The 25,088-nt window shown below is 34.7% G+C and overlaps 1 protein-coding gene across 1 annotated transcript; it reads left to right on the forward strand.

The window, feature by feature from the left end:
- On the forward strand, positions 1-25,088 carry LOC149088775 (mitochondrial import inner membrane translocase subunit TIM44). The gene is made up of 16 exons (XM_089250020.1): positions 1-117; positions 2,657-2,713; positions 8,077-8,172; positions 11,292-11,369; positions 11,612-11,692; positions 14,589-14,738; positions 15,940-16,009; positions 16,483-16,546; positions 16,672-16,757; positions 18,419-18,511; positions 20,091-20,215; positions 21,207-21,257; positions 22,227-22,316; positions 22,431-22,541; positions 23,015-23,158; positions 24,933-25,088. Exons 1-15 carry the CDS (start codon positions 61-63, stop codon positions 23,132-23,134), a joined length of 1,329 nt encoding a protein of 442 aa, XP_089106146.1. The 5' UTR covers positions 1-60; the 3' UTR covers positions 23,135-23,158; positions 24,933-25,088.

The raw sequence follows: 25,088 nt of genomic DNA on the forward strand, positions 1-25,088 counted from the left end.
AGGATGATGAAAAGAAGTGAAGCTATTAAATCTATCCCTTAACTTGTCCTTTTAAATAATATGGCGGCGTACATGCGGCTCGTACTCACTAGTCGTAGAGTTACGATTTTCGATCAGGTTGGTACTTTATCTAAATCTTTATACAAAAGAGAAACGGGAAATCGTAAACAAACCTTCTCATGATTTAGTTCATCACATTTTATCTTTATGCTTATCTTTTTTCAATGACGAAATCGATTAGCCCAAATATGTTTATGATATTTATCCTTGATTTATTGCGTCATTTTTATTTATTTTAAATTTTCTAATTGAATTTTCAACACGGAGTATATATATCATTGTGTTTTACCTATTGTATTTACACATATATGATTTACATCATCAAAGATAAAGGATTTGTAAATTAATATTTAGTAAATGCTAAATGTACTGAAGATTGCCCTAATGCATCATCGACCCGTCCGAGAGTCCGCCCCCATCCCCCTCATGTAAAAATGGAGCCTCAATAGCTTCATGATCATAGGTGGAGCTGGACTCTTGGCCCCCACATCCTGAAGCAGGGCCCCTATGCTGGGATCTTTCATGGGGGCCCCCTTTATGATGAATTTATAGCGTGAAAAAACAAAAAAATGATTAAAATCCTCCCGGGCCCTAGGGCCGGAGCCTTGTCAGCCCACCCCTTGTGGGGGCCATGGGTGGACTTCTTGAAAGGCTGGGGGAGGGGCCCCTCATAATTACGCCAATTGATAGATAGATCAGTTGCAGTGTTTCGAACAGTGAAAAAAATTGATGAGCTGCAAGTGGTTTCCAGGCTGTTAGGTATGGTCCAAGGCAGCAGTTCTCAACCAATGCTCCGCGGAGCCCCAAGGGCTCCATGTGCACCTCCCAGGGGCTCCGCGGCAACTCGGGGAAAATAAAATGAATCAGTAAATTTGATAAGTAAATAAGAGAGGCCTACAAAGTTCTGCCATACAAATTATGCAGAAAAAGGGCTCCTTGAGTCAAACAGGGCTCCGCCAATAGAAATTATAAACAGAAAAGGGCTCAGCGAGTCAAAAGATGTTGAGAACCGCTGGTCTAAGGTATTTTCTTCCTGACGTTTCGTCCACAGCTGTGGCACGCATCTTGTGAGGTTATGTTGGTTTTTGCAACCAGAAAGTCTTCGTGAAATTCCTGCTTGTCATAAAAAATCTACATAACCTCAGAGGATGCCTGCCATAGATGTGGGTGAAACATCAGGAAGAAAATGCCTTAGAGACCATGGCCTAATAGCCCAGAAACCACTTGCAACTCATCGAACACTGGCCATGAAAGCCTCAGACAATACTTCAGTCAAAAAACTTCAAACTGGATTTTTCATCAAAAACAACTAGAAACGGGGCTTAAAACAATCAGATTTAATTTTAACCAATATTTTGATGATCAAGCACCCGGTTTTTTTCCTATAAAGCAACTGAAAAAGATCAGAAAAATGACTAGCGACTGGAAGGGTATTTTTTCCCAACCAAATGGCTTAAAAAAAGACCAGATTTAGTTGGAAAATAACTAAGTTGGCAACACAGTTGGTTTCATATTTGACTCTATGGGGGGAGGGGGAAGGAGGAGCCAGTGCTTCCTCCCTGTATCTTCACTAATACTTGTGATTAAGATATCTGGAACTGATTTTTCGAGATGAGCGTGTAAATTGAAAAGCAGGTACTTTTACTTCACTTTTTAGCCAGGAAGGGGTCCCCTACATTATACAAATACAATGTCACAACAGGCAAAATACCCAACGAGTCCGTAACACCAGATGTTTATTTGATGTGGAGCAAATTTGATTAAGTTTCGGGCTTAGTTTATGTACACAGGCTTGCCGTACCTTTTGGAAATAAACAATTATTGCATCCGTATTATAATTAGCATGATGCAATTTTGTCTTTGTTCTGTCATGACAGTTTGTGTGAGGAATGGTGTGCGAGCTTTGCTCATTGATCTGGCCGTCTGACTCTTCACCCCTGAATAAATACAAGTCATTGAAAATGAATCAATTGTCATGATGGCTCATGCCGTGACCCCCTCCTTACAACATGTTACAGGGCTCCTATATTGAGGCCCTTCTACAGTGATTTATAGCATGAGGGAGCAAAAAATTTTGTGAATCATTCCGGGGCATCCCCCCCCCCTTCCCCCGAGGCTGGAGTCTGGTTAGTCCTGGTTTTGGGGAATATTAATTAAATTAGGATTCCAACCTACTATGGATGCTGATGCTAGTATACACAGTTAGCTGGAATCCCAATTTAATTAATCAATTCTCGAACATCCACTTGTCACTAATGTGCATCAGCTCTCACATTAGACACAAGTGACGTCACTTCTTCTTCTGTCATACACTGAATAAACATCTGGTTCTGTGTACGTATCCACAGTGATCATTATACAGGCTCCAAAGCATAATGTTTTGCATTGCTTTGCAGCGAGCCCTAAGCTGACTGAAGATGCTCTGCTGCAAAAATCCTCACAGTAGTGTTCTTATACAGGAGAGATCTTTCCTTAAAGTTATAACGGATTGTTCTGCAATTTGCATCCCAGTTTTAGGCATGTTAGACTTTGCTGGATTATGAGTATTATGATGCTATCCTATTGATATTAATTAATTTATGTGCTTCTCCAACAGGTACTCCGGAATTTCGACTCGTCTTTGATCATCAGTAGAAGATGTCTTCCCAATCAGGTATTTCAAACTTTTACATTTTATGGCGCTGTATAAATAAATTTAAATGAGTTGCATTGACAGTTTTCAGGAATATCTACTCGTATAATAAATTTCCTTTTTTCTTTGGCACTTTTCCTTGTCTGCAATGGTCTGCCATTTTCTTCTGTTGGCATTTTTTTTCTGTCTGTTTTTTTTTATTATTTCCTTCGAGGTGCTATCCACTATTGTATAGCATCTGAAGCTAGCATCACCCCCTACAGATTTCTAGTAAAGGTTTTTGTATTGATGCAGTGCAGTGTTTGAATCAATCAGTGGCTAACTTCAGTGTATCACCACAGTGTGTGGTCAGCTGTAGTTGGCTTTCTGTAGTTCCTAAATCGAGGTGTAAATGTGAGTTGATGTCCCCATTAAAAAGTCTGCCACACAACAACAGGCCTACAATGGTGCAATCAGTCATTACACTCCATTCATAGTTAGAAACTGACGGCAGATGACATGACATCACATAACAAGCATTACACAGAAACAAACTTCATGTTAGGTTCACAACATGTGCACACACATTCCATCATGTACCAATTTGTTAGAAATTCCATACGTGTATGAGGTTCATGTACGGTTAAATAAAAGTGTTTGAATCAAATGAGCTGTTAGCATTTTGGAGCTTTTTTTTGTTTGTTCCTTTATACGTTGTCTCCCATTTGAAAAAGTGTCTTCGTAGAGAGCAGGCAGTACAGCAAGATGATTTTGCTCTACCCCAAGTGACTGATCATACAGCTATACTGTCATGCCTAGGGGTCTTACAGGAAAGAACTGATCGAGAAAAAAAAGACTGCGGGGGAGTGAATTCTTGTTGGGGGTCCCGGAGGAACAAAAAAAAGAGACGTAGGGGGGTGCATCTCTGGTGATGAAGGCCGGAGGGTTTTTCTTTTTTAGGTATTATGTGTGTGCTCGAGAGAGAGAGAGAGAGAATGTGGTTTTCTTGTACTCTCAGTTGGTAATTAAATATATTGTTTGTTTTCACAAATATGAGCGGAGTTACTTTTGTTCGAGATGTTGGTAGTTGATGGAGAAAGGAGTTCTCATAGTGGCGCAGTCGACAGGATGCGAACCCCCTACGTCTCTTCTTCTTTTTCTGTTGTTCCGCCCCCCCCCCAACAAGAATTCACTCTCCCGCAGTCTATTTTTTCTCGATCAGTTCTTTCCTGTTAGACCCCTAAGCATGACAAATACCTTCACCTGCAAGATTGATTTTGGTATCTGAAGTTGTAATTATATATTTTGTATTTTTATTCATTTCATTTGTTTGCAAAACAACACACACAAATACATGAATGCAAAAAATATGCAAAATAAATAAAGACAACAGAATAAAAAACAAAAAAATAAACTATGCAGCTCTTAGGGACCCACTTGGTTCGTCCTAGAGCTTAAAAATTTTTTTATATAGCCTACGTGTAGAAATTTTAATAGAAATAATGAACATGATCTTGATTTATTCCCATTTTGTTTTTTTTATTATAGATATTTTAAATTTTGCCTTGGCTACCTGTTTTTATATTTTCAATAAACGTTTCGAAATTCATTACAGAGTTTGAAAATATAAAAATATCTTTCTTGAGATGTTTATTTATTCTAAGGTCTGATCATTTTTTTCCGAATTTGTTACAAATGGTTGGTCTTAGGTAATTTATACTTTTTTGAACAAGGTATTTATTTGTTTTTGGATACAAGAAGTTGTATCTATTTGAGGTTCTATCCCTGTTAGTTTTGAGAAATAAATTATGGTTTATAGTCATAAAAATTATTTTATACACATAAATTTGCCGTTGATCAAGTTTTAAAATTTATGATTTTAGTAGATCTGGATTATTAAATGTTGTTATCTTATGTTTTATATGATTATGGATGCTAATTAAGTTCTTGATGTTATTGTGGTATGCACCTCCTCACACTGTAATAGCATACATTACTCTTGATTGGATCCAATCATGGAAAACTTAACTCTATAATGCCCAGATTGCCCGAAGTCGGCCGAGTACGTTAATGCCCATAACCGCCTCAAGTCGGCCCAGCTAGGGGGTATGGGTATGTTTTGGCGGGCTTTTGTCACCAACGGGGAAGATGATGAAAGCTCTTGTCAGAGGCGGGAACGGGAAAGACAACTGCAATGCCCTATCAACGAGATTTTAAAAGCTGATGTACTAGAATGTTCCTTGAGAATGAACTAAGGGTACTTAATGCATTTTACAAAGAGATAATACTGTGAGGAAAGGGGTGTTTTCAGTGTGTGTGTATATATATATATAGACAAATTATCTCCCGAAAATCCATTGAAATGAAGGGGTGAACGTCAGTTCAAAGGGTGGCATGAATAGAAACTCGTGGAGAAAGGGTGGGGAGAGGGAAAGTGGCCGAAATTTGGACGAGTCCACTTCGAACACAAAAAACCTTGGTATTTTCACGACCCTCCCAGGTTTTCTATCTGGGCGTTAAAGAGTTAAGTAGATCCGAATTTATGTTTCTTAATCTATCTAAAGCTGCAATTTGTTTTCATATGGTGTTACAGACATTTTTAGAATGGCTATTTCATTTTAGATCGTCTTGTATAACTACACCTAAGTAATTATATTCTATTATTCTTACTGTGACTACAAGATCAGATTTGGGAGGGGTATTTACAAACGTGCAATGTTACTATTAACACCTTGAAAATTGTTTATCTTAAAATCAAATTTTTCCTATGGAAATCCTTATTAATTTGTTTCACATTACCAAAATATTAATTTATGGTATAAAATCTATGTTACAGTCCAGATATAAGGTTGTTTGGCTTAGCTTACGTGATGAGCAAAAAAATTACTGTGTGTGTGTGCTCCGTACAGGCACAGATCCAGAATGGGGGGGGGGAGATAGCCTTTCAAATACAAATACAATGCCACAACAGGCAAATTGCCCAACGAGGTGGCTGACTTAAGAACATCATGGATCCCCGAGCCCCTACCTACTACTGCTACACCACACATGCACCCCCCCCCGCGGAACCCCCCAACGAATCGGTAAATGCGGGAATGTGCGTGTACGTGTAGTGCAACCTGACATATAGTTTGTTTCTGTGTAATGCTTTTATGTGTAGTGCTGCCATCTGCCCCCAGTTTTACTAACTATGAGTGAAGTGTTATGGTTGAATGATTTACCGTTGTAGGACTGTTGCTCTCTGTGGCGAGACTTTTTAACGGGGAGATCGGCTCGCATTTGCGCCTTGAAGTTGGGAACCACAGAAAACCAACTTCAGCAAAGCAACTTCCCTCAAGAGCTGATAATATGTGAAATCTCAGTCTGCTCCATAAATTATAGGACCTGCGCAATTAATGCTATGCCCCCCCCCGAACCACATTGCCCTGGATCCACGCCTTATGTATACACTCAGACCAAAAAATAAGCTGAAAAGCTTTTATTGGTTGAATGATCTTTTATACATAAGTGTCACGCTTGATAGTAGAATATTTTCTTGCAAGTATTGGTGTAGTTTTAGCAAATATTTTAGGTACTTCATTATAACGATCCACACATTTTTTACACCAAATCGGCACATTTTTGCGTAATTCTTTCCATACGTCTTCGGTGTGATGCTAGGCTTGTTGACGTGATGTTTAGGCTTCATGGCATGATATTTAGCAAGAGCATTATGATATGAAAATATTTAACAGAATTTATTTGAATGTAAACCAGCTCCGCTCAAATGAAAACTGTATCAAAGATAATACACCTTTTTCAGGGTTCGTACGGGTCAGGGAAAACCTGGAAAAATCAGGGAAAAAAAATTTTACTAAAAAAAGTCAGGGAAATCAGGGAAAATGGCCCATTTTTGCTTTAAAACCTGGAAATTTCAGACAACGACCTGGAAAATCGTCACGATTGCCGTCTGATCGGGAAAAAAGATTGATCAAAAATAATAATGAGGGGAAAAAATCCGTGGGGATGAAAAAGGGAATTCCGATAACATCGTAAATATTGATAATCCGTAAAATATTGCAATGTATCGCAAAAAAAACGTTAGATACTGCCAAGAAGGAAAGAAACATCATAACTACGCATTGTAGAAAGCCATGGGTACAAAGCGCAGTTGCGATAATTTCGTAAGTTGACTTCAGTTAGGAACGACAGATGACGCACGGGTATGTTTTGATTTTCCACGTGGGTATTTTTATTTGAAAACAATACGTTGTAAGAAAACTTGTCTGAGCGGATCGTCAGTAGGATGATTGGATCGAAGCAGTCAAAAATGACCCGTATGGTGGCAGCTTTGCGGTAAAACTCGCAACATGGGCAGATAAGTTATCCAGAACTATGCCAAGCACGTGAAATCAGAGTTCAGTGAACAACCCCCGATTGTGTAGCTTCTCGGTTCTAGCGCTTACGCGAGTGCAAGCCAACTGTAAGGAATTTTGATGCAGTGAAACCAACTACATCTTTGATTAATTATGTCACAAAGGAAACAACTGTAAAGACTTAAATCTTGTGGGCATTGAAATTGCCGAAAAGGGAAATCTTTCATTCCTTAATTGTGCTCCATTTTTCTTCTCCATCAGGTGTATTTGAAAAGCATGAATGTGTGTAAAAAAATCTGCGATAATGATGTCATTATGATATTGTAATTAAAATTATTAATTTATAATTAATATAAATAATTTTATTATATAATTAATTTTTTCTAAATTTTTATTAATTTATATAAATTTTTTGATTTAAAAAAAAAAACCTGGAATTTTTTTAAAATTTGACTGGAAAACCTGGAAAAGTCAGGGAAATTTTTTTACGAAAATGAGTATGAACCCTGTTTTTACTGACACTCCATGTCCATAATAACAGAGTTCCGTTGAATCACACAGCACCTTCATTCAGTCGCAGCAGAGATAAGTTACGTTATTATGCGGAAAAAACTATAGTCTTGACTGAAGAGTAACAAAATTGTGGTGAGAGAGCCAAACCACTTGCCAGGAAAGAAGCCGAGTCAAACTGGTGGTTCAAATTTGCCAAGACAAAAACTCGTCAAATGGGTTGTTGCAACAGAAAAGTGTCATATTTTACCACGCTTCACTTGCAAATGCAGACACTAACAGGTGGGTAGATATCTGCCTCATGTGGTGTAAAATTTTTATTTGTGAAAGAAAAAATTCTGAAAACCCAAAAATGTCTAACTCTTAAAAATGCATGTGGACCCTTGACATGCGGCTGAAAATGAGGCTGTGTGGTAAAACTGTACTTAATCACTCATCTTTTACAAAAAAAGAAAAAACCCTATATGTTTTTTTTGTGCCCTCAAATGCGATGTCCATCACAGAAATTTCTAAAAAAATTGTTCCTTTTATCTTTTGTAGGCATGTTATTATTCAAGCAGACCCCAGAGAAAAAATATTTTTTCTCAAATAGTAGAGAATATAAAGCAAGACATCGACAAAAACAAAGAAATGAAGGTAATAACTGCATGATTTTATCATTGATATATGTATATATTTTAATGTCCTCAATAGTCTATATTTCTAAACTTGTGTGTTTGTATTGTATGCTGCATTAATGTTTAGTATTTATCTGAATTTTAAAGCTGTAATTATTATTTTTATTACACGATAATGATTATTTTGATCACAGTGCATGGATGTGCAAACTTTTCGGCTCAATGGCTGTATTTTCATGGATTTAATTAATAATTTTAGGGCTGTGTAAGAGTTAAATTATATATACTCTTGCATAAGCCAACCTCCCTCACTTCAGGACCACAAAACCGCAATAAATTGAAAAACCATGTGCAAACTGACACTCCAGAAATCAGTGCATCTTAAAAGAAAAAAAATTCTATATTTTCATGCAATGAAAGTTAAAGTGAGAAATGGTTTAAAAACTTTCTGATTCATTTCTTCTGATTCTCCAAGATCTACATTGAAAGCCAAGTCATCATAGTAGCATGGCATCTCCTTTTTCAACTTCAACTGTGCTGTCATCAGTGTTGTTACTTTCAAAGATTATGTCTTCTGTTCTGTCCATATATTGTGTTACTGATAAGGATTTGATGAACTTTGGTGAAAACAGGACTTCACTTTTCATGTACCCACTGGCATACTAGGCCAATGTCTGGGGTTTTAAGGCATCCCTTTTTGCTATTTATCTCTAGAATACATCCATTTAGTCAATAAATTCCTTAAATAATCTTTAAAAATGTTTTTGATGCTCACATTTAAAGGCTGTAAAATCAACGCAAGTTTACTGGTTTATCAAAGCCAACAAACTTTTTTATTTTTTTGATCTGGCTTTAACATCATCAGTTCTGTGGAGTTTGAGCATAGCTACAAAAATTATTCTACTGATTAGTGATACCATTTAAAGTAGTCCAATGATGTCACAGATCTTTAAGCTAGCCATGCGGAGGCCATCTAGTTATATTATTTATTAAAGTGGGGTCATGTTTTCTCCTTAAAAACTGACCTTTGTATAAGCCAATCCCCCAAATTAAGGAACAAATTTTTCAACAAAAGAACTTGGCTTATACACAAGTATGTACTGTACTTCTCTGCAGGCTAGATATTAACGAAAAACACTGATAAATCTAATTGTTTAATTGCCACTGAAGTACTGTTTTTGCATTACTGCGTAATCAATAAGGGGTCATTCAAGTATTACGTCAGCATCGAGGGGGGTGTGCGGTTGGATTTGCTGACTTTTGATGACAAGGGGGGGGGGGGGAGGGGTTTGAAGGTTGCTTACGTCATCAACCAACCTTTTTGAAGATATGAAATATTCTAAGCTGCTGAAAAATGTATATCAATGGTTCCAGCACACAATGTCTGACTAAGTATTCGTAGTAGTGTATTGAAAACTGATGAAGAATCAATACTAATAATGTTTCTGGAATAAATCATACATCAAAATGAAATGAAAAATTTTTCATTTTGGTATGTGGTGAAAATGATAAATTTCCAACTTCGTCGTTGCAAGCAATTTGAGGTTTCATCAGTTTCTATACTTTCAGATTTTGCTGTAATTTCTCCTTTGTCTCAAATTCAATGAATTCCAAAATTTTTTCTTGCATTATTTGAAGTTATTTCCACCTGAAATTTTTTGAGTCCATAAAGAACAGTTTCTGTATATGAAGAATCTAGCAATGATCTCAATTGGCATAGCTATTAGCATAGCAAAACAAAGCTGTTTCATCAGAACTGAAAACAACCTCTGGACTACTACATTTACTAAGACTTTTGTGAAACCTATTCAACACAAATTGTATTGTCTACTGAACCTGATCCCTGTACAATGTCTTACGTGTCAAATTGTTCTTTTGCTGCAATCAGTGTAATCATCCTTTTGAAGCAGAAAAAAATTTCAGTATTCAAAATTTTTGGAAATTTTCTCTACTTTTTGCCTAATGGCACCATTGATTCATGAATTTTTGGCTTTTTTAGCATGAAACCATTGAAATACAGCTTGGTGGTACATACCACATATCTCTAAACTAAGATAGCATGTGAAGGTATTTTGTTCAAATATTAAATTTTTTACCAACTTCTGTAAGTGCATGGGTGCTCTTCCTGCATATGTCTCTGCCCTTATCCACTATAAAACTCCATAGTTTAATATAAAAGAAAACTTTCTTCCTCAATTTCTATCATTCAGGTCTGCTTCCGCGATACATTGACATTTATCTGGGGCAATTTATCGAGCCAAATCAGCTGCCCACTCCCAATACAGGGTAAGAATGTTTCTCGATATAGCTTTAGTTTCCACAATGTGGGGAAGAGCCACCAAGAACTGGAAAGCCTGAAAAAAAAAGTTATTTTGGTTGTTTTTTTCTTGCAAAAAAAAGATTTTGGCACCTAATTTTTTTTTCGATTTGTCAAACCTTGATCTTAAGCAGAAACACCTTTTCAAAGCTTAAGCAGAAATTTGCCTTTCTTTATTGGAAGGACTATTGGAAGGCACTTATAGTGCCGGACTCGTGATGCGAGAATCCGGGTTCGAACCCCACAGTGGTGGTCGGCTGAAGTTGGTTTTCTGTGGTTCCCAACTTCAAGGCGCAAATGCGAGCCGATCTCCCCGTTAAAAAGTCTCGCCACAGAGAGCATCAGTCCTACAACGGTAAATCATTCAATCATAACACTTCACTCATAGTTAGTAAAACTGGGGGCAGATGACAGCACTACACATAACAAGCATTACACAGAAACAAAAAAAACTTTACGTCAGGTTTCACTACACGTACACGCACATTCCCGCATGTACAGATTCGTTGGGGGGTTCCGCGGGGGGGGGGGGGTGCATGTGTGGTGTAGCAGTAGTAGGTAGGGGCTCGGGGATCCATGATGTTCTTAAGTCAGCCACCTCGTTGGGCAATTTGCCTGTTGTGGCGTTGTATTTGTATTCAGTTCTTTGTATTCAGTTCTTTGTATTACTTATTGCCGATTGATACTGCAAAATCTACTGTTATGTACATCTGTGTACTGTGGGTTGAAATGCTTTTTATCAGGTGAATTTTTTTATGATGCAATTGCCAATTTTTCAAGAGACACAATTTAATGCTTGATTTAAAATTTATATTTTTCAGGAGAATTTAAAGAAATTCAGAGAAGAGACTCAGAAATTTGAACAGTCAGAAGCATTACAGAAAGCTAAGCAAAAATATGTAAGCATGTTTCACGCTAACAAAATCATGGAACCAACCAAAGAAAATTGTAATCTATCATATGGAAAACTCTTCTAGTTCCTTAAAACCATGTGAATAACTGCTTGTAGTTACATTAATTTGCTTATTAGTTTCTTCCAGCTATGCATTTTGTTATTAATAATTCATATCTTTCAATGCAGCACATATTTTGTTTTCAATATTTATTTTTTAAATTTAATTAGAGATTCATTTTTTTATAGAAAGAAATTGAGCATGAAACGTACAAAGGGTCGCAGCAATTGAAAGAACAACTTGAAAGTTTGAGAGGGAAAATTAAAGAGGTTTGTTCAGTTGATATTTCACTGCTTTAATTTGTAATTGCACTATTGATAATACAACATATTGACTCAGCAAGTGCATACAAGTTTGTTATAATGAGTGTGGCTTATAACGAGAATCTTGCCATTACAAGGGATTTTCAAGTGATTATCAAAGAGCTAATTGTAAAGATAAAAAAATATTCTCAATTATAGCAAGTTGAAAATTATAAGGTATAGTTATAACGTCAGAAAAATCTCAAACGCTAGTTCTTCCTACAAGAATAAGGATGACACATGCTCCTCATAAACATTATTCTTAGTACTTCTAGCAAAACAATGGACACAGAAAAGTTATATTTTTTCACCCTCTCTTCCTATTTTCAGATTTCCCCACCACCACACACACAGGATGCGTAATAATTTTATTCCACTTTTATCTTTTCGAGTGACTACATTTATTGTCAGGGCTCATTTGACCAGAACTTATAGTTTAAAATTGTTTTAGAACGGCTGAAAAATTGTGCTAAAAAAAGAAAGCTTACTAATTAGCAGGCAAATGTTCCATAAAGCTATAGAAGTTACAGTGATATAAGTTAAGACTAGAAATTTATTCTAATAATTGTAATTAGACCAAATTTGGAAAAAAAACCATATTAACATTAATTCCTAAATTTTTTTTATCACATTGAAATTAAATGGTTACATACTAATATATCTGTTAAACTGGTTAGGATATGGAAGACTGTTGTGTTAGGTGCGGAAGTATAGCCATTGGAACCATAAACTATGGGTCCTGAGATTTTCGAAGTTCTAGCATGTACAAAGATGTTAAAAAACCCCATCAAATATTCTTGTTGTATGTTTTAAAGATTCCCAAGAAAGAGTATAAAAATTACTATATTTTAACGTGAGTAAGGAACTCCTTAAAAAGAAATGGGTCCTAAAAATGGGGGGGGGGGGTGGGGTGGTTCTCATATATGGATAGGCTACTGTAAATATTATTTACACATTGCTTAATTCCTTGCAATTTGCGACAAATCCTCAGTGCCAGGTTGCCATAGCGACTAAAAAATTGGTATTGACTCCTGAAATATTCTTTGTATAGTTACTAAATTGCAGGTTGAGAGTAGCACAAAATGTTTGTAATTTATAGCAGAATATCTATCAACATGAAAGAGGGAGGGTTGCTATGGCCTGAAAAAGTCGAAAAAAGCGTTATTTCAGACCTTTTTCTCTGAGTAAAAATTTTGTGGTGCCTAAAATTTTTTTCTGGCACCTAGATTATTGTGTGATTTGTCCAGCCACCTGAAAATAAAAAAATATCTTTGAAATTTTTTTTTTCAAATTTTAACCATAAAAAATCGAAAGGGGGAGAGATTTTCCTTTATATGCCTTAAAATATGGTATATAATTATTAAACTTTTTCACAAATACAGTCACGATTTGCTTTAATGAGTCTTTTTTTCCTTGGAAAATGGGTGTTGTATTTGGAGGTAGTTATTTTGGAAAAAAAATTACAAATACAACGCTGGAACAGGCAAAATGCCCAATGAGGTGGCTGAGAAAAAGATGCCCACAACATTTATATGGATGTCATATATTTCAAAAATACAGCAACCCAATTAAAAATGCAATTGAAAACAATATATGTATATGCATGATACAATATTATACAATGCCCATAATGAACACTTATGGTTGTCTTATTCTAAGTATAGATAGCTTCTCGATTTACCCCAACACGTGTATCGTATTTCTTTTTAAACTTGTCAGTTGTGTTAGAATTTACTACTTTCGAGGGTAAGCTATTCCATTTATTAACAACTCTATTAGAGAAAAATTCCTTGCGACACCATAACCTCGCATTGTCCCTTACCAATCGATACTACTACTGAACCAGACAGGCACCTCGTCCATATTCCTCTGCAAAACTTCTAACAAATTGGTACATGTTGGAATGTGTGTGTATGTATAGTGAACCTTCTGTGAAGTTTGTTTCTGTGTGGTGCTTGATGTGTGTAGTCCTTCCATCTGCCATCAAGTTTTCTAACTATGAGTGAAGTGTAATGATTAAATAATTGTATTGTTGTAAGCCTGTTGCTTTCTGTGGCGAGGCTTTTTAACATACCAATAGATACTGGTGTCCCCTTGTAAAAACAGTTGATTGACAGTGTACTAATAATTCATGGTCCATCCTATCCATCCCGTTGGAAATTTTGATCACTTCGATCATATCTCCCTGACACCTACGTTTGTCCAATGTAAACATATTAAAAAAATGGAAGTCTCTTCATAACTCAAGCCCCGCATGCCAATAAGGACACACGTAGCACTTCTCTGAATCCCTTCAACCAAGTCTATGCCCCTCTGTAGGTATGGTCTCCAAAACCTCACTGCATACTCCAGTCCATGACGAACTAAGCCTTGGAAAAGTGGAAGAATGACTTTAGGAGAACGCAAAGAGAATTCATATTTGGATAGAATAAAAAATTATATTATTCATTTTTCCTATAATATAAGCAGTTGCAGTGAAAATAATAAAATTGTAATAATTACATGCACACACTTATGTACCGAATTTTTCAATATCAAGAAAATTTTGTACATGGCTTTACAGAAAGAGGAGGAACAGCTGAGGTCTCTTTATATTGGATGAAAAATAACATGGGATGAATCTGGAAAAATCTGGGACTTATAATGGAATGAATTGGTTGTTATAATGAAATGGTTGTTACAAAAGATGTGTCGACTGTATTTCCTTTTAACTAAGATGTTTTTTGCAAATGATATTCAGTGATGTCTGCTAATTTATTACCTTTTGTAACTGCAAGACTATATGGTTTCAAACTTTTTTTTTTGTCCTTGTGCATGAGTGTTTTAATTTTTTTTAAATTGGTTTTCTGGGAAATGTTTTTAGGGATTAGAAGAGGCTCAAAAGAGTGAACTTGGCAAGAAAGCTGGAGAATTTACGGAAGAACTGACTAAATCTGCAAAGACAGCTGCCGAAGCACTTGCCAAGCAAGGGGAGCAACTTGGTAAGACCACGCCAATCAGAGCTGTCGCTTCTGTAAGTTCAGTTGATATTCATCTATTGCTATATCATTGTGATTGAGTTGCATTGTGATAAAATTCTACAATATTGTCAATGATGTACTTTTGTATTTTTATTTTACTCTAGAATTTTTATTTTATAAAGTCGAATCCCGTTTTAACAAACTCCAGGAGACTGAAGAAATCACTTCATTGTAATGAAATTTTGTTCTAAAATAATTTCAGATTTTATGAAAGTTAACATTCTCCCCCAAAACAGAATATTTAGCACTGTTCTGCGACGAGCCCTCAGCTAACTGGAAATGTTCTGCGGTAAAAATCCCTATTCAGGTAATAGTGTTTTTTGAATTTTTTCTCAAAATTCTTCCAAATTGTTCTGCAATAGCGGTAATTGTTCTGCGACGTACGTCACAGATTTTGGTACATTCTGCTTTGGGGACATTCTCTCTCACATTAAAAAAATGTCATTGTAGCAGAATTTGATTCTAAAGAAAAAAATACTCATGTTCTAGATAATAAAAAGAATGAAGTTAAATTTAAAAAATAACTCAAATCAACTCAGATTGATTAGACATTGAATTTTTTTTGGATAAGTTTTTCCTAACATATTTAAGGCAAATAATCTATTTTTTTCTTGTACAAGTATTGTGGAAGGCGAGGAAACAACAAATTTCACTAAAGTATACACATGCTCAAACGCTTGCAATGTTGGAAACAAATTTCTTTCTTATTGATTAAAATTTCTTTCTGCATCCCCACAAGCGATAGAAGAGCAACCCTCCAACACCTCAACAAGTTAATTCTTTGAAACAGATTTCTTGGGATACTTTTTGGAACGTTCTGTACTCTTGTTGATTTTCAGAAACTTGCTTTTGAATTCATTATAACAGATTTTCCATTTCATAATATCAGAATTTTTACAATACATTGTTCCTATGTAAACTTTTTTTTATATATTTATTTATTTTTTAAACGTAACGTGATTATCACGTATTCCCAAGAGATCTTTACGATCTGTCCAGGGAATATTAACTTATTTAAGGATTAGAGAAGTTTTTGTTACAACAAGATTTTCACTATAATGGCATTTGTTAAAACAGGATTCGACTGCATATATATAAATTATTTTTGCTAATTTTTGTTATTGAAGATTGGTTTTAAATTACCTAGTTAAGTTACCTAGATGTGAATTCATAATTTTATTGCTCATATTTTAGGGTGTTAAAGCCGTCAAGGAGCAGCTAGAAGAAACTACTTTGCATGGTCCAAGTGTCTACACCCCACCCAGTATGTTTTCATGTTATTCTTCATAAGAGCGCGCATGTGTGTGTGTGATGTAGGAAATAATTTTTTTTTTGGCTTTTTGAATTGTAATTACAGGAGTCTGCCCAGAGACTCTTTTGTTGGGACCTGCTTTTATGAAAAAGTGTTTTACATTTTTGGGAAAATTATCCATAATTTTGTGGGAAGCAAAACAAGTTAAAGTTAGTTAATTTTGTACAAAAGAAATGAAACTTCAAATTTATGTTTTTGTCAACATATATTAAGGACCCTTTTTTTTCAGATTCAGAATTTTGTGAAGGGTGGGGAAAACGAACCCAAATTTTGGCTAGACAAAGACCCCTGAATTACTTTCCCTCTATTTTTTATTCATCATGTTCAGATTAATTGGTTTAGTTTCCTAATTACGAAGATGAAATTTCTTTCTTTCAAGTTGTACTTTTCATTGAAGACTTTAATATTATATCTTATTTTTGTAGAGAAACTGAGAAAAAGAAGTGATATGTCTTCCAGAAAAGATGACAAAACTTTTGAACCAAATACGTGAGTGAATGTAAAACTTTGATAAATTATATGGCACATCATAATTTTTGTAACATTACATACGCAGTATTTAGGGTATCGCATAAATTTTAAAATATTAAAACGAAATGCCATTTTGATTACAGTGAGGCCACAGGTATAGAACTGCATAAAGATTCGAAATGGTTTCAAAGCTGGCAGAACTTCAAGGAAAACAATCAGTATGTCAACAGTAAGCATTTCTTTTATTTTTATGAGTTTTTTTTTTTCAAGAATAATTGTCTCATTTTGTGTTATTACACAACTACCTTAAACACTCTTTCTAATTTATACCTGTAATATATATATTTTTTTCACTGAAAAAGTTGTTAAATAACATGATTATATTCACATATTGATATTGATTTGCATGGATTTGAAATTTAAAGTAATTGATGAACTCTTTGTTTTGAAATTTCATGAAGATACTTTGAAATTTACATGGTTTTCTTCTTGAATTCAGCAAAATTCAGTATGATCATTAAAAAAGATTTAAAAACTTTTTACTGGCGGAATTAAAATTTAGATTGATTTTCATAATTTTTTCCTTGTATTTTCTCTTCTGATCCTTTAGTTTGAACATATCTACCAAACAATTCAAATAGGAAAAGAAAATTTCCTATACATTTTCTGGACTTGCCCATATCCATAAAAGTATTAAAATTTGAAAAAATGAAATACAATTTTATTCTTTTTTTAAACATAGATTATTTAAAGAAAATAGAATTTTTATGTCATGGGTGCTGAAATGAATTTTTTTTGTGAATTAAGTTTGGAATCTCATTTTGATGAAAAGAAAGTGTTTTTGTGAGAATGAAAAATATTTTTTTTATACTTGACCCATTTTTAACCACCAATTCATGACCAAATTACGCAATTTTTTTATGCGATAACTCGTTTACTTAAATAACATATTTGAGAAGTTATTAGTAATTTGTAAAAAATATATATATATTTTAATTTAGCATGCTTTTCTTTCTAATTAATGTTAAATTCTTTTTTCAATAAATTTCTTTTCTTTTTTTGACTAAACATCTCCACAGAGGTCAGTGATTACTTTTAGAATATTAAAATTAATAGGTATAAATTTGAGATTGTTTTACCTGCGCCCAAACTCACCAGTTCCAATATTGCGCCCAATGGTGGGGTGAAGAAAAGCGTCTGCTAATGTGAATTTTTCTTCAAGGAATTGAAAGGGTTCATTATGTAGATTGGTGTTTCTCAAGTGGCGCGGTGTGCCTCCTAGGAGCATTCCTAACTTTTGTTAAGCGGTTGATATTGACGTGTGTCTATTTAGTGCTTTGAAGTGATTATTTTCTAGACTATACTGAGAAGTGATGGATAATGATGGAAAAGCAGGGTAGCCGCAGGGGGGGAACCAACACAGATTTTTGAGAGCCACTGATGCAGTATCTGGTCTGCAGTAGAATCTGGTAAACTATACCAGAAAGGGGGAAATGTAATTGATATGCTCTGGAGTGAATTAATCCATGTCTGAATAGCTGTTTGAATTGTTTGGATCCAAATACCAAGTTGAACCACAGAGATTGTCATGTTTTGTGATAGTGATGCATTAAAAAAAATTGTTTAATCTTGTTATAAGCTTAAGAATTCAGTGAAGCAAAACTGAAAAAAAAAAAAAATAGTGATGTCATAAAAAGGTAAAATTTATTTGCAAATACAGAGACTTTCTTAACACAATTTTCTCATAATGATGCATTATATGCAACTCATACAAATGAGTGGCTTATAGCAATGTTTGATTTTATTTTTATATGCATTTCTTTCAAATTATGTAGATTACATAGTATTTGAAATAGACTTGGTCATAAAATTTTTTCAACTTGATTTTAGAGATTTTTGACTGGAAGATGAAGTATGACGAAAGTGATAATCCAGTTGTACGAGCATCTAGGTTATTGACAGACAAAGTCACCGACTTGTTTGGTGAGTTGTTTCACCTTCATTTTATTATGGTTAAATGTGTACTTCTATAACCTTTTCACACCTGAGCCAAAACTATTACATTTTTTTTTTTTATTGATTTGTGTTTATTGTATGTCAAAATGCCCTTGAAAATGGAATTAAAAAAAAAATTTAGGTCTATCTTTACTAGGACCATTTGAGTTAGGCACATAGGTGAACTTCAGGTCTTAACTTGAAAAAAAAAATCATTAAAACCATTTAAAACTGTTAAAAATAGAGGGAAGAGAGTAAAATTCACTTGTGTAGTGTATAATATGTGTGCATATATATGAATTGTTAAAAATGTGAACTTTGACATTTGTGTGCATGTGCATAGAAACTAAACGTCCATCACTCAAAAAATGCATTGATCAAATTAGACATTTACATGAATATTTGAAAGGGGGGGGATTTCCCTCCCCCCTCTCTTAATTTGAATTTGTCCTTCAATTAATCCATTTGTATTTCACAGCTCCTAATCCACTACTCGCTTCATAAATCAACTCATTCTGGGTCATATCTAATTTTCATGTATAATAAAACTAACTGGTTTTTTAGTATTAGTACAATAGTGACTTTAGTGGGATTTGACAAAGAAAAGGGTAAAACTATAATACGTGAGCTTATTCGTTGGACCAGGTTGAATTATAAGCTCCAAATATTCTTTCATCCCCAGAATGCTTTGAGATGGTTTCACATTTGGCGCTAAGTGAAATGACCATTAGCAGGAGAGGACTATTTTGCTTCTGGTGATATGAGAAAATAATTCCCAGAATACTTGCAGGCAAGTGGCTAGGGAGCTAGCCCCTAACTGTGCAGAGGTCTGGGTTTGAATCCCGGTTTGGGTATGGGGGGGGGGGGTGTCTACTAAGAATAACAAATTCCCTGGACAGATCATACTGATCTCTTGGGAATAAGTGAAGATTACATTACAGTAGAATCTCGATTATCCGAACACAATGAGACCAAAGGGTATTCGGAAGAGTGAAAAGTTCGGGGAATCGATTTTGAAACTAATTCCACGATACAAAGGAATAAATTAAAATTCAGCAATTAATGATACCTCCCTGGCAAAACCGTGATAAGAACTGTGTTGTTGTCAAGAAGACGCACTCCTCCCTCTCATTAAGGCAAACCCATAGTATTCAGATGAATTCGTCAGACGAAAATAAAATGTGGCAGCTAAATCTGCTTCTATTCATGTGTTTGTTTGCTTGTCAATTGTTTATAACTACATAAATTGTACTTCGGATTCGTCCCTACTTACATTTATATTTCACAGTACTGGATTATTGTACAATAAAAGGAAGCTATTGAGTTGGGAGATAAGAGGATTCAAGTTCCAAGAAAATACCAACTGTTGAACATTATTGACTGTAGAAAACTGAAAATGAGTTGTGTTTAAAAGGTGTTTGGTTGACTGAGGTTCTATTGTATTTCTCTTGTCGATGCGAATGGGCTAAACATCTGAATTTATGAATAGTTTATTATGTGCTCACACCCTTTGACTGTGCAAATAGTGAGTGCAAATGTTTTTTTTTTAAATTTATTTAAATAATAGGAGGCCTTTTCCAAAAAACTGAACTGTCAGAAGTTTTAACTGAAATTGTAAAAATGGAGCCATCATTTGACAAAGAAAGGTTTCTCAAAGAATGTGAAAAGGAGATCATACCTAATATTCTAGAAGTAAGTTGAATTGCTTATACAGTTGACGCTTGTTATATTCTGTGGTTTATTAGTTGGTTGTTATATGAAAACATTTAGGATCTATCGTACTAGTTGGAATGGTAGTTTTGATGATCATTGACTGTATTTGTGCATGAATTACATTTACTTGTAGTGATTTTATATTGCTTAATTAATCTGATTATTAATACATATTAAATTTGTATAATATGACAATATAATTCTATGACATGAATAAAAATTTAATTTATTTGACACAACTACTTTGACATGCTTTGAACCCTTGCTATATGTTCCTTACTGATTGGTTAACACACCAAGCTCTTAGCAAAAGACATAAAATACAGTAGAACCTTATTATAATGGACCAAAAAGTACAGTAGTTAGCTGCAAAAAGGGGTTATCAAATGAAAAACAGCCTTTGATGTAGGTTGAATTGAAAAATATGTATATGTATAGATTGTATTAATCTTAATTTTTCTATCTGGTAAGCAGTACGAGTCATGCGACGCATCCAAAACAGCAATTAATGTTTAATCTCTTGCTTGGAAAAGGTTTTCAAATGAATTAATACTTTTTAGATATTTGAAATGAGTTTTAAGCTCATCAGATAGATATTTTGCATTTTTAATATTTTTTAGCTGTCCATTATAAGTGTCTGCTATAGTGGGGTTCGTTATTGTGAGCAGACCTGCCAACTTTCTGGATTTGCCCAGCAATGTCAGATTTTGGGATGTTCATAAGGCTTCAGGGTTATGATTTCAATTATTGCCATCAACATGAAAAAAATTAAAACTTGAAGAAATGTTGCATTTGCAATCTTCCACTGCTTTTCTTTAGAAAGAAGGTTCAAGTGAAGTTCGACTCTGTATTGTATTGTTGAACATTGCCTTTTGGAAATGGCCATAAACTGTATTCCCTGAAAACATATTTTATGCTTAGCTCAGTAGAAAGAAAACCCAATTTATTTTCTCCTGTCATTTCTTTATAGGCTATGCTCAGGGGTGAGCTCGAAATTTTAAAAGATTGGTGCCATGAAGGGGTAAGTTTTGACATGAAAATAACTGACTTGAATGAGAAATGTATATTCTTGTTTATACATCTTTTAGCGAACAAGTTTCCTTAAATTGTACATCTTTATCATCAATTCACTTAGTATCATGCAGATTAGTAAAAGATTTTTTTAAATATTAAATTTATGAGGGATGCACGTTACTTATCAAATTATAGGCAACTTAGGCTTTAGCTCTCATTTTTCAACATCGTGTGAAACTTTACTGAACCATAATTTCTTCTTTATTCGTGAAATAAATTGCTTGCTCAGAATATACTATAAACCAATTTACACTTATACGAACAGTAAGGCCACAGCAGGCAAATTGCCTAACACTGTAGCTGAAAAAAGATGCCCTTAAAGAATATAGATGTTGAATATATTAAAAATAGAGAAACCTGAAATAAAAGCATGTATCACGAAAGAACAAACAATACTATATAATGCAGTGCCCATAAAAAAGATTGATTGTCTTATTCTAAGTATGGATAGCTTCGCGATTTATCCCACCATGTTTGTTGTACTTCAATTGCTTTAGAATTCACGACCCCCAGAGGTAACCTATTCCATTCATTGACAACCTGGTGTCCCCTTGTTGAAGTAACTCATTGATGGCGTTTTAATAACCCTTGGTCCATTTAGCCTACATGCAGGACCGTACCTAGGATGGTGCAACAGGTGCACCCACACAGGGCCCACTTGGAAGGGGGGGGGGGGAGGCAGAAGGGGCTTAAATTCAAATTCTTGCACAGGACACAGGAATGGCTAGCTACGTGGCTCTGCCTACATGTATTATCTATTCAAACCAACAGTTTATTTAAAAAAAGAAAGAAAAAAAGGGTGTGTAAAATGTTGATAATTTCAACTGAAAGATTTATTGAGATTTTTGTTATTAGTAAATGTGTGCTTTTTTTTAATAATAGTTTCCTGATTGATTAAATGTTTTTTTCACCATAGCCATATAATACTCTAGCAGCTCCTATCAAGCAAGCTCAAACTCTCGGTTACAGGTTTGATTCAAGGATTTTAGACATCAGCCATATTGATGTGAGTTTTGAATTTTTCAACTTTTTTTTTAAACCTGCATTTGTTCTGTTGCATTTATTGTAGATATGTCAAGGTTAATTACTGATATTTTTGATAATTTGATTTTTGATTTAGCTGGCGGTTGGAAAAATCATGGAGCAAGGTCCAGTTCTAGTCATAACTTTCCAATCACAGCAAATCTTAGCTGTTCGTAATGCAAATGGCGATGTAGTAGAAGGAGACCCGGTATGCCCTACCTACTTCAATTTCTTCGGATTGATTATATATGTGTGTGTGTGCATTATATGGTAAAAGCCAGAGGAATAGTAAAGCGATAATCCAAGAACTCGAAATGAGCTGATAAAATTCTTAAGAAATGCTTATAAAGGGCCGTATTCCAAGGCTCCTTAGTAAGCTGTCTATCAACACCAGTCAGTAAAAACCTTTTTCTTTTCAACTAGTGATTGAGAGAGCACCCAAAGTTTCATAAATTCCCTAATAATTAGCTGATCATCAATTTATTTCCAGTGAGTACTAATCGTATAATAATAGATTCATTTCATACGTTTTTCAGCTCAGTTTCAATGTGATTTCCCAGGCCTTTAACCATGACATGTTTTTAAAGCTGTTGTTTGATTGGTGCCATTAGTATTTTGTATCTGTTGGTTTTTGGAAAGAATGTTTTGAAAAAATTTGACATGCAAATATTTTGAATACAGGATAAAGTTCTGAGGGTGCATTACGTTTGGGCTTTGTGCAGAGACCAGTCTGAACTAGACCCTAAAGTTGCATGGAAGTTAATGGATCTTTCTGCGAGCAGTGCAGAGCAGTGGCTATGAGAAATACATGTTTTGTAAATATTAGTATGTATTACATTTTATCTTTCTTGCAAACAAGCTCAATTGGGAGGAAAGTCAGAAGCAAAGGGATGCAAGTGATAAAATTTGCTAAATTGAGCTAAGTGCTTAAAGGGGTTCTTTTACCTGGAATCTAACTGCTGGCAGATGGACAAACCCACTCTATGTACTAGGGCTGCTTTCTAGCGGCCTCTAGTTGGACTACAACATAGAAATATAGAATTTCTAATGTTTCAGTAACTTTAAGGTTAATTTTCTCCAAACTCAGTTTGGATCACTTGCATATCTTTGTGCTTTTGACCACCAAAACAATTTTTTTCTGCCTGCAATTATACTGATTTATTTATGCTCATCAAAACTCGTACGTTATTTTTAAATAATATGATAAATTTGAATATGCTGTATTCACTCTTATCACCTTGACACTTATTCCATTGGATAAAAGTTATCTGAAACAATCAGTTTATATTCCTTCAACATCTTTTTATGAAACTAGGAAAAGAATGCATTTAACACACATACTCATAATAAGAATAGTCTGTATCCCTCTCAAACCCTGGTGTCAAATATGTGTGGGTTGCTTTTTCTCCCTTTAGAATTTTTTTCTTTTGACCTCAGGGAGTTAAGCTCTGACATAAAGGATTGTGTAAGTTTTGAGTTAGAAATATGATTAATATGAACTTTGGGGGCTTCCACCAGAGGGCAGCACTTAAAGCCGAAATTTCGGGAGGGGGGGGGGTTTAAGATCACTTCCAGGAGAAAGTGTCTCTGGGTAAAGTGTGATTTATTACGCAAAATGTGCAGTAAAATTCTGGAAAAAAAATTTATGTGAAGATGAATGTACCCTGCATCTCTCACACACACACGCACACCTTAACTGAAAAAATTGTAACGAAGCGAATTATTCACAAAAAAATATTGAAAAAAAAAAGTTTTGAGAACATGAAGATTTGATGACATTTATGTTTTTAATGTATTTTTTGAGTATCAAAAATGCAAAGCATTTTGAAAATTAAAAAAAAACAAAAAACTCTTGGGTCTGAAAGGGATATCCACTCACGCCCTCACACTCCCGCATTAATCAAAACTAGTTACTCGCACTGAAGTGTCCCTTGTTGACTATTCAAGATTCTATAACTGAGATATATCAAATTTTTAAAGCCTGTTGAAATGTTGGTGGCTACATCTTGTATATGTTAAGCAGAGTTGCATTATAGAAAAGTACAGCAATGTTCTCTCCAATTTTTATTTTACGTGTGTGTACTCATTTCTTCTGCAATCGGAATGACATTACGTCATATCCACTTCGTATGATTTTTGTGTACGTGGCTTCGCACATTCGTAACTCAGAGGGAACAATGGTGTGAAGTGAACATCGTATTCTAGAAATAGTCAGTGCCAAAAGGTAATGCAGTATGAAGATTAAAAGGTGAAGTTAAATGTAGGAATGTGGACCTAAATGAAACCAGAGGGTTGAAATCATTCTTAGTTCTTGCGTTGAATCCCACAGTGTTTGAAAGCTTTTGTCAATCATACTCCAATGTGTTAATTATATTATCAGGAATTTTTTCAAGAACTTACTTTGTGGGTTGGGTGGTATTAAAGGGGAAAACATTGTACCCAGGCCCCACTTATAATTTTGGGGGAAGAAAACTAAGGGATTATAGAGCGCATAAATGAATATTTTCCATTCACATTGTAAATTTTTATATCGTATCATGTTTCTTATATTGAGGCTCAAAAGTCTGAAAACAGTTTTTTTTTTCAATTTTCATTCCAGGGTTTTTAATAAAGAAATTCGATGGATCACTGCATCAGCGATTGAAAAAAAAGTGTTGAGTGTTGTACATATATTTGTTTAGACTCTACAGTGCCCAGTCAATAACAAATAGTTCACTTCGAAACACTTCAATAAAAAAATATTTTTTAAAACATA

The sequence above is a fragment of the Pholcus phalangioides genome, unplaced genomic scaffold (assembly GCF_987345545.1).
Source record: "Pholcus phalangioides strain wild (caught in Gottingen) unplaced genomic scaffold, Ppha-v1.0 ptg000003l_1, whole genome shotgun sequence".
In the NCBI taxonomy this organism is placed as follows: domain Eukaryota; kingdom Metazoa; phylum Arthropoda; class Arachnida; order Araneae; family Pholcidae; genus Pholcus; species Pholcus phalangioides.